General features: G+C 41.8%; 1 protein-coding gene across 2 annotated transcripts in view; it reads right to left on the minus strand.

Annotated features, from left to right (window-relative positions):
* Positions 1–2,983: 2,983 nt before the first annotated feature.
* LOC144693734 (SPRY domain-containing SOCS box protein 1-like) overlaps positions 2,984–17,547 on the minus strand; it is a 229,914-nt gene continuing 215,350 nt past the window's right edge. For both annotated transcript variants that reach the window (XM_078563681.1, XM_078563680.1), the window contains one exon: positions 2,984–4,169. In XM_078563681.1, the coding sequence (XP_078419807.1) occupies positions 4,042–4,169 (128 nt within the window). In that variant the 3' untranslated portion in view covers positions 2,984–4,041. The remainder of the gene's footprint in view (positions 4,170–17,547) is intronic.

A 17,547-nucleotide genomic window follows, 5' to 3' on the forward strand; every position in this document is an offset into this window, starting at 1 on the left:
GGGCATGAGTCAGATAAAAATGGACACCAGCCCAGCAGGTTGCCAACTCTGGTTTGATAAATTCCTGGAGGTCTGATCATGTGTCATCCGGAAATATTGCATTTACCTGATAAAGGTTTGATGTCCTGTAGTTGAGCATGGTCACTAATGGATTCATGCTAGGAGTAGCTATGTGAGAAGTTCCAAAAACTGAGAATTTCGACCACCTGAGGGGGTGGTGGAAGCTGATTCAATCGTAACTTTCAAAAAGGAATTTGATGTATACATGAATATGAAAATAATTGGTGAAAGAGCAGGGGAGTGGGATTAATTGGGTAGCTCTTTCAAAGATCTGACACAGGCATGATGGGCTGAATGGCTTTCAACTATGCTAACTTAGAGACACGCCCCCATCCCCACCCATTCCGACAGATGAAGACGGTTGAGTTTGGTGAGGCTGCCACTGCAGAGGGCACATTTCGAACAGACGTAGCTGTCCTGCCTTTGACATCAAAGCCAGGGATGACCTATTCAGCTGCCTGTGTCAAAGATGTCGGATATCTCAGAGAAACATGTCCTTTCTTTCAGGAGTGTGTGTTTGTATACCATAGCAGCAAAGTACACGCTGTGCTTAAATTTTGGATGCAAACATGTCAGAAAATTAGATGTTTTAATGTGTGGATGTGGTTCTCAACCAGGCAATGTTAAACATGGGTGTCTGATGAGGAATATACCTTTACTTCACAGCGCCTTTCTTGTTTGGGACTGAGTGCGGAGGGAAGGAGTGTGCCTGCCAGGTTGGAGGATAATGTGCTGAAATCCCAGTGGGGAGCGAGACAGAGATGATAGACTCTAGCTTGCAATAGCCAGAAAGCGGAGCACTGTGCGGTGAGGGTTCAGGAGAGGACCGGGGAGGGCTCAGGGTATGGCTGGCAAATGCTTGGGAGAGGATGAGTGTGGGCTCAGGGTGGTGGAGAGAATGGGCCAGCAGTGGATAAGACAACTCATAGAGCTGCAGGCTGCAAGAAAAGGAGTGATTGGCGCGCCGCGGAATGGCTGAGCAGCCGTTGTCACAATGCACAGGTACAAACCTGGCAATGGCTGACCAGCACACACGAGTGATGTTAATGGTGGGAGAATCTGTGCATGCACCAGTGGATGTACTGCGAGCCAAGTGCACATGTGCAGCTGTTCAGTGTCAGGAATTACAGAGGATGAAGAAAGGAAACAGTTGGTGGTGAAGTGAGAAAGCCAAAGATGGGAAGAGTGACTTATAGAGGGAAACCAGAATTGGGAGCAATTTTGATTTCACCAGTGACTAATAGGAACATACTGAATTTGCTTATATTATTCGTTCAGGGGTGGCACTGGCAAGGCCAACATTTATTGCACATTCCTAATTTTTCTTGAGAAGGTGGTGCTGACCTGCCTTCTTGAATTGCTGAAGTTCATGTGTTCAAGGTGCTCCTACAGTGCTGTTAGGGAGGGGTTCCAGAATTTTGACCCAGTGACAGTGAAGGAATGGTAATGTTGTTCAAAGTCAGGATGGTGAGTAACTTGAATGGGAAACTGCAGGTCATGATGTTCCCATGTGTCTACTGCCCTTGTTCTTCTAGGTGGTAGAGATCACAGGTTTGGAAGGGGCTGTCAAAGGGGTCTTAGTGAGTTGTTGCAGGGTATCTTGTAGATGGTACATACTGCTGTCACTGTGTATCGGTGGTAGAGGGAGTGAATATTGAAGGCAGTGGATGGGGTGCAAATCAAGCAAGCTGCTTTGTCCTGAACGTTGTTGGAATGGCACTCAACCAGGCAAATGAAGAGTATTCTACCACACTCCTTAATTGTGCCTTGTAGATGGTGGACAGGCTGTTTTTACTCCGACATCTGGCTTGTAACTAGCAGTCAATCTATAATTCACTGATATTCGCCTGAAACAATGACCAAAATCTTTCTGCACTGCACAAGGTGCAGTCAGCTCCCCAGTCGATGTTACTTTAACTGGTCCTTCCTCACCCCATCTCCTTAGACTCTGGTTTGGAATCAGGTTTCATATGAAAGCGAGAACTCTGAACTGGGAACCTCAGTCAGGACCAGTCTGTTCTTGGACTTCACATGTCAAAACCAGCTGGCAAAGACCAACCAGACCCAAACCAAGATATCCCCAAAAAAGGTAGCGGGCTACAGTGCTTAGGACACTTCTCAAATGGCACATAGTTTTAAACCCAGCTCAGCCCCAACATTTCTAAACACTCCTCGAGCTCTGACCCAATAAAGGAAAGTTTTAATAGAATGATAGAAATTACAGCACAGGAGTGAGCCGTTTGTTGGGAAATTTATAATAGAAGGTCCCACAGAGCAGCTCCACATGGGGCATCCATGCCAAATTCTGGGAGATTCCCAGGCAATTGAGAGTATCGACAACCCTAAAGATCTAAAACAGGTGATATTAGGAGGGATGATCAAAAGCTTGGTCCAAGATGTGGATTTTACAGAAAGTCTTCAAGGAGGAAATGGAAGTTGAGTAAAACATGGATTTAGGGTGCAAAGTCCAGAGTGTAGGACATAAACAGCTGAACACAGAGCCACCAACAATAGGGCATCAAGGGACGGAGACAAGGCAAGAATCAGATGGAATGCAGAATTGTGGGGGTTGTTGGGCTGGAGGAGTTTACAGGCTGAGGACATGAAGGGATTTAAACAGGGTTTTCATCACAAAAAGAGTGATCAATACTTGTAGTGGAGATCCAGGTAGAGCAGTAAAGGAGATACCCTTCTTGGAGCCAGTTTAGAGGCAGTCAGATGTTGGACTGGGGAATTAGTCTGTACTTTTTTCTAGATGGATGAGTCAAGTTGGGCAGAACGACCTCACTTATCCATATTTCTCTTGTGAACCTTATGGCTAACTAATCCACAGTACTGAATTAACTTGCTGTTTTACTAGCAGCCTTGTTATATATACACCCACTTAATTTGCAAGGCATGGATTAGAAAAAATTAATTCTAGTTTGGACAGTAAACTTTATTAGAAACTTCTTCATTCGGTTAATTCACATTTAAAATTCTGAAGGCAGCACCGTCCTTACATTCGACACCCTGCAACTGCAACAATTTCCAGTTTAAAAACTAAATAACTTTAAAACAGGTCTAAGAAAGTTAAGCAGCAGCATCTTAAAAAGATCTGACCTATGCAGAAGTGAAAATGACTGCAGCTCACCAGTGAAGGGACTGGTATGGAGCAGAGTTATAATACAGTCTCTGCACAGATAAAACTATTCCACACACGTACTAGTACATTGCAGTGAACAAAGTTTTTAAGTTGAATGAAGTAAAACAGTTCCGGAAAAACTTTGTTCAAAATAAAAAGTGACTTGAGCTTTGTAACAGTGAATATTGTGTGATCTCTCAGTAGTTTCTTTTCAAATTCATGCAGAACTTCACAGGAAATTTTGCAATAAGTAGAAGCTCGTGCATACTGGCTTCAAGGCATATGTTTTCTCTTCATCTGTTGAAAACCAGATCTCAATCAGTCTAATATGACAGTCATGCTAAAATTAATAGCACAGTACTAGTATACAAGCTAATACCCCCGCATTTAAAAACAACTACTGTAATTGCCCCAGAGGTCCCTGTTAGCTGATTACTGAATTCAAGAATCTCTTCAACCTGCATGTTCAGTTTTAAACAGGAAAAAATACAAAACAATTACAAGGCAATATCCTCAAGCTACAACCTGCTGAATATTACAGGGTGCATTTGAACAATGTAGGCTTCGTAGGGACAACAGGCTAAAATTACAAATGCATATAAAGCAGTTTCTTGGATTAAGAGGATTTTGTAATGAGGTACTGTTTTACTGCTAAAATAGGAATACCTTTAACACTGGTTGAAAATAATCCTCTTAATTCATATGACAGGTTCTCCTCTAATTCCTATCTAAGCATCACCTATTTGGAAGTCACAATATTTCAAACAACCGTGGGTCCTCCACAGATTAAAATATGATGTAAACCATAGCTTTTCATCTCTTTGCATTGATTTTCCAGCTTAGTCCCAGTTTATTCATCACTGGTACTGCAAATAATTCTTCAGAGAAACAGGCATGGGTAGGGTCTCTATTTCATGCAATCGTTCCTTGCCAAGAGAAAGGCGAATGGATCTTCGGCACAAGTCCATTAAAGGCAATGGTTCCGCTGAAACAAAAAATAAAAATAGTTAGTCAGAATGTTAAATGCCGAGTAAAGAAATCAGAAATCGCAGCTCAGAAAGAAACACTTTGGCATATGCATTTGTGATGTCAGCTCTCAAATTGAAGCAATTTCGAATCCCATTTCCCTGTACCTTTTATAGTCTTCGATTGCAAAATCCCTTTTGAAAAACGTAATACTCATTCTTAATCTTTCATCGGTGCTGGTTCAAAATCCTGGAACCCCCTCCCTAATAGCACTGTGGGTGTACCTTCACCACAAGGAATGCAGCAGCTCAAGAACACAGCTCACCACCTTCTCAAAAGCAACTAGCTATGAGCAATAAATGTAGGCCTAGCTAGTGAAACCCAAATCCCAAGCATAAATAAAGTCTGTCCTTCATTCTATCAGTGTTAGTCTCTAATTTCAACCCGTCCTTACTCATTTGTCAACCAGTGGAAACATGGGGCTGGATTTTATGGGCGCCATGTTCCCCGTCCACCACCCCGACCGAAAAGTCGGTCATCAGCTCGCCCACCTGAAACCTGGCTGTTCTGCAGTAATATAATGCTGAGAGCAGCATTAATTGTTTCAGAGTGGGACTTCCATTCCTATCTGGGAGGAACTCTCACCTAGAGATTTGTCGGCCAATCTGAATCTCCCACTATCAACAACCTGGGGGGTTACCGCTGACCAGAAACTGAACTGGACTAGCCATATAAATACTGTGGTTACAAGAGCAGGTCAGAGGCTAGGAATCTTGCAACGAGTAACTCACCCCCTAACTCCCAAAGCCTGTCCACCATCTACAAGGCACAAGTCGTTCCTGGATCAGTGCAGCTCCCACAACACTCAAGAAACTTGAAACCAGCAGCCCGCTTGACTGGCATCACATCCACAAACATTCATTCCCTCCACCACCGACGCACAGTAGCAGCAGTATGTACCATCTGCAGGTATTCACCAAGGCTCCTTAGACAGCACCTTCCAAACCCACGACCACTACCATCTAGAAGGACAAGGCCAGCAGACAGATAGGAACACCACCACCTGAAAGTTCCCTTCTAAGTCACTCCCCATCCTGACTTGGAAATATATTGCTGTTCCTTCACTGTTGCTGAGTAAAATCCTGGAACTCCATTCCTAACAGCATTGTGAGTGTACCTACACCACAAGGACTGCAGCGGTTCAAGGTGGTAGCTCACCACCACCTTCTCAAGGGCAACTAGGGATGGGCAATAAATGCTGGCCCAGCCAGCGAAGCCCACATCCCATGAATGAATAAAAAAGAAATCTCAGCAGTGCCAGGAGTGAGCAGTGGCCACTGCTGGGACTGCAGGCAGTGCCTGAGGAAGAAGACTTGATGGAGCTCAGGTTTAAAGGTAAGTCTGGGATCTTGGATGGGCCTGAATGGCAGATCCCAGTGAGGGGGTGGGTGTGTTGGAGGAGTTTGAAGGCACCGAGTTTCAGGGGCCGGGGGAGGGTTAAAGGTTGGGGGAGCTCTGATGGGCTCTGGGGACCCCCCCCACCCCCCGCCGAGGATGTACCCTCCCCTTCTTGACTGACTGTAGTCTGCGCAGTGAAAGTTGCAGGGCTACTCGCCTTGTAAACACCTTTCCCTGACGCATGTAAAGTAGTAGTGGAGGTCGAATGAGGCCCTTGTGGCTATCAATTGGCCACTTAGGGGCCTCAATAGGCATAAGGGCAGATGGTCTGCCTGACACCTTCCCCTGCCCACCACAAATTAAGAGACAAAGTCGGTATTGGGCAGTAAGGCAGCAGGGAAACTATCTACTTTATTTTAAAAGCCATCCAGCCTTCAAATATGCTGGTGGTGGAGTTAGGGGCGGGTGGGGGAGCCATAAAATCCAGTGCAAGATTTCACTATGAATTCTATCAAAAATGCCCATGATGAGCCTTCCATTAGGTCTACCTTAACCTTTTCTGTTCCAGTGAAAAGGCCTCAATTGTTCAAATCTTTCTGCTTAACTGTAATTGCTCATTCCTACTAACATTCAGATCTCTGGCTTCAGGAGAATGCATCAAATGGTGAGGTAATAGTCCTAAGGGCGCTAACAAGAATTGCAGTACATCAATTGAGTGGTCATTCCTCATGGTTGGCTTGGTCAGTAAGTTTGAGAGGACTATTAAGCTATGGGGGCATTGAGCTCAACCTGAGCCTCAGTGACACCCAAACAAATGTACTTTCCATTGGGTCATTCATAAGCAGAAACTTGCCTATTACTCCCCTCCTACGCCAGGCATCTTAAGGTCAACTGTAGCATCATCACTGCCATGTCAACTGAGAATATGTAGCAGCAGAGAACAGGACTGAACATTGGGCCTTCTTACAACACTAAGTGGTTCAATTATCTAAAAGGTCAGGAGGACAATTTCAGTTTTTAACTATAGCTAGCTGCCGCAGCTCAGCTTGGAATTCTTTTTGACAATCTTTCCTAGAATTCTCCCATTATTTTGTTCTTGCAAGCAAGATGGTAAAGCTTCAGAAAATGAATCAGAATCAAGTTCTGCACAGTGTACCTGCCATATCATGAAGTTTTTGCATGAAAGAATGTGGGCATGATCCCTTTGGGCCAATCCAGTTCCATAAATGTGTGTAAGATTAGACTATCACATTGCCATATTCGTAAAAAGCAACTGGAAACATTCAAAACATTGACTGAAATTCTCCATTCTATTCACAAACTATTAAGCCAAAAATAAATTTCTTACAATGTTCTTGCATGGCCCACTGTTTTTCTCTTTGATAAAAGTCTGTGGGATGGGAACTTGCTACAATCCTCTTGAGCATATGCCAATCAAATGATCAACAATGGAGTTAATATATATCAGGTAATGTCTCAGCCCCACCCTTTGGTTCAAAGATGGCAAACCAGATGGCACTTTAATTGGCTGCAGCATACCCAGATCAAGTGAAAGGAAAATTGGCTGGGGTTCCTACTTGTGACTTATATGCTGTGATCTCTACTGGATATGTGCACAAAGAGCTAACTGCGATATCCTTCACAGCCAGATCACCTGCTGGAACTCAGCTTTGAGCTTCACAAACAAAGAATGACCATTTGGGTAAGGCAACAGAGGGCAACTGCTGCAGATGTAACTAATGTCTGTAGAAAAGGAGTGGTGAGGGATTGATTAGTGAGAGGCCAAGCCTCTGAAATTTCAACCAAATCATTTCAACAAATGTTCCCAGTGCCTTGGGACTACGTTCAGTCTACAAAAAGCATCTATTATGTCTGAAGCCATGTGTTCTACTAATGTCTCCTCATCTTCAATGTCCTGTACACCATTCACAATCTGGAGATGTTTTACAACTGTAATCCCAAAAGTAACTGAGAAGAAGGAATATGGGGCTGGTTTCTATAATCAGTCTTCTGTTAAAAAACACATACACAATATTGAAACAACAGTTTTCAAAAATGTAATGTGGGAAAAAAGTGAATCCCCAAGCTAAATAACTTAAGATTTCGGAGACCACAAATATATCTAATAACACAAATTAATAAATGTGATAAATGTAAGTTGTTGTTGCTGATTGCTCTGTAGGGTTGGTCTTGAACTAGAGTCTAATTTTTGAGCAGGATGTACAGAAATTTCCAACTCTGAATTCAAACTCCATGGGCAGAATTCTTCATCCTGCAGGCGGGCGGCGCCTGACCTGAACGGGAGTGAAATAGTGTGCGATGACGTCAGGCGGGCATCCCGACATCATTGAGCACTCGCGTGATCTTTTGGTCGGCGGGTGCACGCGAGAGGTGGCAGCACGCCCGCCGACAATTAAGAGGCCTATTAAGGCCCTTAAATAATTAATTAAGCTGCATTTTTTGCTGCCTGCTCAACCGTTCGGTTGGTGGGTGGGTGAATAGGCCAGGCGGCCTTTGCATTTTTAACAAGACCTCATCCACAGGCGGGATGAGGTTTCCAACGCTTAACAAAAAAGCAATAACATTATTTAAGCCTCCTTGTTCACATGTCCCTCTTCATGTGACTGAGTTATGTGTTGAGACATGTTTATCTCATATGTTAACAGTTTATTTTTGGATTCAAAATCTGTCAGCTCCCTGAGGCATCTCTGTGCCTTCAGGGAGCTGTCAGTGTGCACTCCCCCGTGCATGTGCACACTTCAGCACTTGCGCGCCTCCCGTCCCCGCCCTGGCAGCGTGGACGCTCCCAGCGCATGTTTCACGCTGGCCGGCCGTTAATTGGCCAGATTGCAGGCCGAGGTCGGTTTCGCAGCCGCTCCTGGGCCCGCCCGATGAAGGAAAAAGTCTGCCCCATGAAATTAGTGTTGCTGTAAATCTGAAACTACTCGGCACCAATGCTAAACTTTCAACTTAAACTGAGTTGGAAGTGAAATTGCCACCATCAGCTCCAGGGTGACTCATTCCAATGTTGGAATAGGCTCTGTGAGTTCAGGCCACATAGTCTGTATATTGCAACTACAAGCTTTGGTACTAAATGGCACTATTGCTATTGTAGAGTAAGAATGTATCCTAAACTGTACTAGTTATGTTATGTCAGTTTTCTAAACTAGAAGCTCATTTTGCACACATCAGTCTCACTGATTAATGAGATGATATGCTACCTATTGCATTTTTGTCATTATCCACTTAAAAATATATAAATAATACATTTAACTTCATGCAAAACAGAATGTCAACGAATGTCAAGTAATATGATTATGCAAGTGCAAACAAAAACAGTCCTTTATTGTTAAGAAAGAAGGCACTGACTTGTTCAAAAAATTCAATTAGTCAGGCATGACCTTTTTACAATCCATGCATACTGCAATTGATTAGCCCAAGTCTTTCTAAATGTTCACTGCTTTCCCAGGGCTGGGTTGTTGCCCTACATGGTGAATAGGAGAAAATCCTTTATAATTTGCTATTGACATAGTCCTAAAAAGGTGACAGCTAAAGAATGGCCCCAACATGTGAAAACAAGTAGTTACACGGGCGTTGTAATTATGCTGTCAGGGAGTTATTCTTAATATCACTTGTAACAGTCTGGTTAGAATAGGTTTCTGGGAAACAGACTGGCTGGGCCTTCTAGAACTCTAGGAAGAGAAGCCAATAACTCACCTGATCCAATTGATATATGTCCTAAAAGTGTTTCACTTTAGGGATTATAATTTGCATTGGGATTCCATTTGCAAATACATAAAACTATGAGCTGTAAATAACTTAAGAACTGCACAGGTGATGGGTGGTGGAGCAAGGCTTTTTTCAGTAGGTAGGCCCAAGAAAGACTGGCCTACCATCAACAACAACTGCCTGCATTTATACAGCACCTTTAACAAAGTTAATTGTCCCAAGGCACTTATCCATCATATTCTGTGTTTGAGGTACAACCAAAATACTTAGCAGTTTGCTTCTCTATTACTATCCGTAATGGCTACAACATTTAAGCCGTACATTTGTGTATAATATTCTCTCTGGGTGCCTGCACACAGTCACTGCCCGTATGTCCTGCTAGTCTTTTTCCTTACTTTTTTTGGCATCCTGTGTAGATTTTCCTCCATGCCACCACCCACTCACCTCCATACACACATTAGTTTCAATCTCCCACCACTGTTCTTTGCGCAAAACATGCGTATTCCCACAGTTTAAGTGAAGACCATCACATTTCTACAGCTGTCCCTGGCTTCAACGTGATCTCACTGTCTCAGGAATTGGAAGACCTCCTTTCAACATCAGCCTTTTTGGCCATGTGTTGACAAGCCTAATCTTTCTCCGTCATGCTTCTCTACTCATAGTAACCTGGTATGGTCAACTATTGTCCAGTATAACTCTTTCAGAAAACTTTTCCCTCCTAAATACTGAAATGTGTGATTTTTCTTCGATGGGCATGCATAGGAACCTCAGCTGGGGTTGTAAACAAAAACTTCAGCTAAAACAGTGCTCGAGACAACCACTGATCGCAGCATCTTGACTGTAACTTCCCCCTTCTCGAGCTATTTGCTCATCTAATCATCTTTGAATGTTGCTTTGCAGCCAAAACAGGATGGGGTGCTGCAATTTAATAAAATCTTATAAAATACTTCAGACTGGATATGGCCATATATGATCCAAGTGATCACACACTATTGCATTCTGTAGCAGATTTCAAATGGCTTTTATATTTCCTCATTTGAGACAGGGAATTCTTTGGCAGCCAAATTCTGTGTCATTTAATATGATCTAGTTTTGCTTCAGTGAACCATTAAAATGAGACATTTGCGACTTTTCACATAATGTAATGTTTATGTTGATTTCTGCAGCTTTGTGCAAATGTTAATTACATTTTTCATTTGGGAGCTAGAAGCAGTTCCATTCACCAATAAAAAATAAAGTATGTTTGAAACCTAACAGGCAATAATAGGGATCCTACAGCCCTTTGGGATTCAGTGTCACTTGGTTAGAGAGGACGATGAAAAATGGAAATCTACCAGGGCTCTCTCTGCTGATAACTAGGTGTTGGAGGAGGACAGGATCATGCCCTCTGTAGCTGTTGAGCAATGCTCATAACAAATGACCATTGGGCAAGATACCAGACAGCTGGCTGTAACTAAGGAAACAAATCCCTGCAGTCAGAGTTAGGAGGAGGGGAAAACTGGTGTTAGGAAGCAGAGAAGAAAATAAAATGCATGAAATGCTATATAACAGCCATAACTGCTAATGTGTTTTGACAGCGCAGAATGACATTAAAATGCTATCCAAGAGTACAGAAACTCACAGGAAACACAATAAAATAAATACACTAGCTGATCTAAAGATCCATCCAAATATAAAAGCTAGTTCACTACGAATTAATACCAGTAAAGGTCAATAATAGAGTTCCATTTTAAATTGCATCCCCTCTCAATTAAATGCGAGCTTAACTTAGAATTAGTCATTTGGTAGTACAGAACTTGAATATTGCTGAAAAGAGAGAATTTTGTCAAAGTTTTTTGTCCTGCACTCATCAGGACAATTCACAAGAATACCAAATGTAAAGGGAACAACAATTTATACTGCATGAGAAGAGAGTCCTGATTGGTTGGCATGTGGACTCTGATTGGTAGAGGTGTTGTCATGGAGAATGCACTTGCTGATGGTGACCAGGTTAAGAGAAACAGTGACTAACCCGAATGCAGAGCCTCTGCAGAAGAGCACTCTTGGTCATCTGAACCCCACCATAGGGTATTTTTTCCCCACTTACCTACAGGGTTCCTTTGTCTTTCCTACCAGCTGCTGAACTGCTTCAACACTGATGGGAAAGTTGTGCTGACTTCTCCGCTCAAGTCCAGTTAAAATACCTATTGATATTTTGGTTTTTGGATTCCGATTATCATTTGTACAGGTGGTTGCCACCCAAGTCTGAATGGTGCTGCACTCACACCTAAAAACTGCAAGGTTAAGTTGGAGATCTGTCAAAGCCAAACAGGAAATGAAGGTTAGCCACTTGCCTGCTCTGTTTCTGTCCATTGGTTGGGGATGGCGGGAGGTAAAATTCTCCCAGTGTTGGTCTCATTGAAACTGAAATAGATTGTGTTCAGTACTATTATGTTTGACGGAAAGAACTGGAGAATGGGGCACATACAAAAAAGTACTGTGTCCAAGTAATCTAATTTAATACCAACAGCTGAAAGTCGCATCAAGATGAGAAAACAGCAAAAAATGACGGAGAGTCTGGGGATCAGCTGTAATGCAGGAGAAGCATGGACAAAGACCACTTGCCATTGTTTTTGTCAACAATTACCATTTATATTTAATAAATCTTCCCTGAATAAAATTACAAACCAAAATAAATTGAAGCCTTGTATTTAACCTATATGTTGAATGCCATTTATTTTGGGTTTTTTTTTAGTCATTGGTTAACATATTCTTACCCAGGCAGATAAGGAGTTGTAAAGCAGCAATATGCAGGAAAGTATTGTACTACAGCACATTAATGGGCATGAAGGATATAGATGCCAACTGTAGTGCCACACTGCCAGAGATTAGTTGTAAGCAAAGTCAAGGGATTAAACATTGGACTTCCCTGCTTTGTGCCAAGTATGCATTTACCTGAACTATCTGAAATCTTAAGCTTCAAGTTTTAATTAGGAACATGCCATTTATATGTACCTACGGCAGCATTTGAACAGCCCCATAATTAATCGTTACCCTAGTCCTTGACACGTGTTACACCAAGGAAAGGCCAGCACCAGGCACAAAATCACCAAATAGAAAATGTGCATATAGCATAATGAAAGATTGAGAACTGAATGAACCATCCCCATGCAAGGTAATTTGTGGCCTGTTGCATTTTAACTTGGAAGTATAAATCTGAAAAGGGGAGGGCAGAAAGACCAGAAAAGGAAGTGACTATATTAAACTAAAGTGCATTTTCTTCCCCATTTTTGAATGTACATTTTGGAGGAGAAAAGTCATGGATTAGGAAGCTCCAACTGTTTAGTTCCATATTAAAAATATGATAAGTTATCATAGAATTAATTGGTACTCCAAAATTCTGTATCACAATGCACTAAGGTAAAATAAAACTAAGTGCAATAAGCCAAAAACATGAACAAAGACAATATTTTTGTTTTACCCTTTAAGACAAAGGTTCTGTTGCAAAGTTTCATCACCTTTTTTGATAAAGAGTTAAAAAAGACTTGCATATAACACTCTTTGTAACTACCGGACATCTCAAAGTGATGTCCCAAAGTGAAGAGAGACAATAGGAGATTTGGGGAAAGAACAATTAGCCATTGTTTCTGTTCCTGATTGCTATTTTCATAAACTGCAGGCAGAAAGTGCACATGCATGGATGTGGGGACAGGGATTGGCTTGGCTTGGATCCTTCTCACTCATCCTGTAGATGGCAAGCCTGCCAACACTCACTGCCTAGATTCATTAACAATGGACAGAGAAGGCAGTGGCACCTGTAGAGTATTTACTCCAGCGTGATTCAGCACCTTCAGGGCAGCACAGGTGGCAAATAGCCATCGTAAAATTATCAATGTACGCTTTGGCTAAAGGCAGGTCCTTGGAACAAGACTTTTCCATGTCTCTCTGTCCTATGCCAGTCTTTGCCAACCTTCCCATTTTCCAATAATTTGCTTCAATTTTCAAGCCATCCAGCATTGATATTCTCTTCCTTCCTCTCTTTCCTTGAAATCTCTCCTCCATAATGCCTCTTACTAGCCCATTTAGTCTTACAATGCTTGGATAATTAGACTAACTGTATGAAAGTCTGAACATTGACATGCCTTTGGTTTCTTTCTCAGGATGTGTTTTGTCTTGGGTTTGAGGTCTAGATAGGGTTTCTTTAGGGTTTGCCGGTTACCCTATGAATTCTATCATAGGCCGTTATTCATCAAAACCGTTCTTGTTTATTTACAGATCTATATACACATCTCAGCACGTTGTACTTCTGCTTTCCATCAGATCTCTCTTAGTCATGTGACTTTGCATCATAGTTGCATCAATATAGGTGGTTTTGATGTTAATCCTTTACTGCACATCTTCCCCCCACCCCCTCCAAGTCTTTATCCCAACTATATAGATACTCCTACATCTTCCCCTAAATTTTCACAGACTTCACAGGATTAGTCTCTGTGGTGGTTAGTCTCTGTGGTGCTTTGACCAATCTCCCTGATCTAGTCCTGATTTCATTTTGAGACTGAGAATGAACTGCACTCTCTTGTCATTCAATCGGAGTATCTTCCACCTGGGTGGTTGTAGAGTTTCTGCTTGTTTCTGGTTCCTTGTCTCCATCCGGATTTATATAGTATGTTCAAGGTTCCATTGGTTTCCTTCCCAATGATATCAAGGCTCTTCAGTTCCTTCTGATATTTCCCTGGTCTATCTCAATTCAATAAGATCTTGGCTGTGGAGCACTTTCTTTACAATGCCTTCTTTCTGTTCATCTTGCACCACACTCTCTCCCTGGGCTGTAGCACTTTCAAGTCTTGTGCTCTGTGCCTGAAGATAAAATTACAAGTTTGAATGTCTCTTTGTTGCTCCCAAGCTTGATGGTCCCTTTGTTGCTCCTCATGCTTCTAAGCTTTCTCTCGATCAGCAGAGGTAACGTTAGGTTACAGTGTTTGTTGTAGAACTGGAAATGTATTCGCAGCCATCTTCTCATCAATAGTTCTGATGATGAGAACCTTTTTTTAGCGGTGAAGTTCTGTCATTAAGAAGGGCTAAATTAACATCTTTGTTTCTTTTTTCATCAATTCCTTGATTGTTTCAACTCCTATTTCTGCTTCTCCATTCAACTGAAGATATCTAGGTCAACTGTTCACATGAATGAGACCATATTCCTGTACAAACTGAGGACTGTTGTCTGACATTACAACACTTAGGATACCAAGTGTCCTGAAGATTCTTCTTAGTAATGTAATGACTCCCTCCGCCTGGTACTATGCAGTCTACTCACTTCAAACCATCTGGAATAGTAATCAATGACAATGTTGAAAATTTTGCCTTTGAACTCTAATAAATTAATTCCCAGGCACTCCCATGGCCTTGTAGGAAAGGCACGTGGTTCGCTCTGCTGCTGGCTATGTACTGCACATGTAAGGCAATTTGAGGTTAACTCTTCAATCGAGTAACTGATGTTTAGCCACCAAACTGACTGCTGGGCTCTTGCTCAGCATTTTGCTATTCCCAAGTGACCTTGATGGATGTTTTTGAAGAACGTCAAATAGAAGTGCTTTAGGTCAGTCATTAAAAACAAAAAAATCATCGATGATTGTGAGATCCTTTCTCTGTGTGAAGTACTGGCGAAGTACTAGATTATTTAGAGTGCACTTTGGCCATCCGTTCTGACAATACTTGTTTATTTTAATGCAATCATCCTGCTGTTGCACTTGTTTAATTTCTTGTAATCTCTTCTCAGTGGCTGGTTAACTGCTTGGTAATGAGCTAAGTATATATTTCAGCTTCCTCAATAAAATTTAAGTCTTCTAGCTTGACTCCTTCCACTGACATTCCTGAGAATGCAACCACCGTTGTTTGGTACTTCCCTTGAACACACTCAGTAATTGAGTTGTATCTCATGTGTCTCAGTCTAAAACATTGAATTCTAGGCAGCATTTTTGCAATTTCCTTTAGGTTAAGGGGAGTAACCAAAGGTTTGTGGTCGGTTTCAATTTTAACCCTAATCCCATGACATAATCAGAGAACTGCTTCTTTCTCAATGGTTGCATTTCTCTTTGATGCATAATAAACTGGTCTTCTTTGTCCATTTTTTGAACTTGAAACAGCACTATGCCCAAGCCTGTAGATGATGTGTCCACTGCTACAATTGTTGGCAACTCTGAATCGTAGTGTGCTAGAATTTCTGGTGAGATTAAAAGATTTTTGATCTTGCCAAAATAATTTTGCTGGTCCATGTTCCAGTACCACTGCTGACCTTGTCTCAACAACTACTGTAACAGCTCATTGATTTCTGCCAAATTTGGTAGGAACTTGCCTACTTGATTAACCATCCGAAGGAATCTTTGTAACTCTGTGATGTTTTAGGCTGTGGGAACTCTCTAAAGACCTTGGTTTTCTGTGAGTTGGCTGTAATTCCCAAAGTTTGGACAATGTGCCCAAAAAATTTTATTGGCTTTGCAAGTTTATGTTTGCCATTTAATGTCAAACCTGCTTATTGTAAGGCTTTGAGGACTGCCCTCACACAACGGTCATGTTCTTCCTTTGATGAACGATGTACGAGAATGTCGTTCATATGGTATATTACTCCTTTCTTGCCTTCCATGGTCTGAGACATTGTTCTTTTGAATATCTCAGGTGCAGAAGCTGTTAAAACAATAACGACTAAATGGGGTGATGAAAGTATTTAGCAATCTGGATGCTTTGTCCAGAGGCAACTGCTAAAAGCCACCGTTAGCATCCAGTTTTGTGAAGAGGGTGCTTTTTTTTTAAAAAACAATTTGGCGAGACTTTCATCCATTGATGCCATCAGGTGGATCTTGTGCTCTACTGACTTGTTTAATTGAGTAAAGGTCTTCAGATTTTAATTGAGCCATTAGACTTTGGTGCTGTAACCATTCCAGAACACTACTGTCGTTATGATAACTGGAGAGATGACCCCTTGTTGTAATGTGTTAAATCTCACTATTGACTTCGTCTAAGGCTGGTTGAGGGACTGCCCTTGCTGTGTAGTGACATATAGGCTTAACACCTGCTCTTAAGGTTATGTGATATTCTGTTTACAGCTTTTCTAGGCCTGAAAACAGGAATGATAATTCATTCCTGAATACCTCACTGGATTGCTCATCAGCAATTCCATCAACCTTGTAAATGACCCTCAGCTGCAAGCATACTTCTCTGCTCAGTAATTATGACTCTTGGTTCTTTATCACATACAGGGGTCCCACAATTTCTTTATCCTTGGATCATATACATGGATCATTTCCAAGTCTTGGCTTATTACTTTTAGTGTAGTCCCTCCTGGACCTTGCAACTGGATGGAGAATGGCTGTAACATGATATTTTTAAACCATTTAACTTCTGCAGGTAATACTGAAAGACCTGCCCCAATATCTGGCTTGAATTCTGTGAGATGACCATCAACTTTTAATTTAATCCTCCAGTAATTATTTTCTGTTTCATTAACTTCTCCTAAGAAGGTTATTTGTTTTTTCTGTGGCTCTTCTACTTCTTGGAGTTTATTTGGTTTTATTGTCATCACTTTCTTCTTATGAGCTGCAGGGACTTTGGATCTGCCGATTATTTAAAAATGTCTGAACTTCCCACAGTGCACTAAGCTCCCATTGCTGGGCATTCTTCCCACTTGTGTAGGGTTTTCCCGCTACACCAAGAGCATCTCAAGATGGCGGTTGGCACGTTATTCCCCGATTTTACAGGCTTTTGCTTTACTGTGCTCTTATTTGTCTGAAATATTGATGGCTTACTTATTTTTCTTCAAGAGACATCACTTTCCCTACAAACAACTGACCTGTTTAGCTTCCTAAACTCAGTCTATTGCACTGCCTTTGTGAGAGTTAAATCATCACTTGTTTGCAAAAGATCTGATAGGGTTTCATCTAAGATCCCAACCACTGTATGATCACATATCAATTCATCTCTGAGGGTTCCATAGTTGCAATTCTCCTCTAGTCTGAACAGGTAATTTATAAATGAGTCCATAGTTTTGCCTAGGTTTTCCTCTTATTAAATTTCGCTTGCTTAATTATCAATTATTTTGAACACTGAAGTATGAATCGAATGCCTGGAGGACTTCCTCATATGAGCTTGACGCCTCATCGAATGCCCTGTCTTGCAAAAACATTGTCTGCTATGGCTCCTACTACATAAGAGTAAAGGACTGACCCGCATCTTCTGTTCCTTTGTATGCAAACATGAAGCTGTTCTGTACCTGGAGAATCTTTTCTTCTAATTGTCCC

This window comes from Cetorhinus maximus, chromosome 19 (assembly GCF_964194155.1).
Source record: "Cetorhinus maximus chromosome 19, sCetMax3.hap1.1, whole genome shotgun sequence".
NCBI classification, from domain to species: domain Eukaryota; kingdom Metazoa; phylum Chordata; class Chondrichthyes; order Lamniformes; family Cetorhinidae; genus Cetorhinus; species Cetorhinus maximus.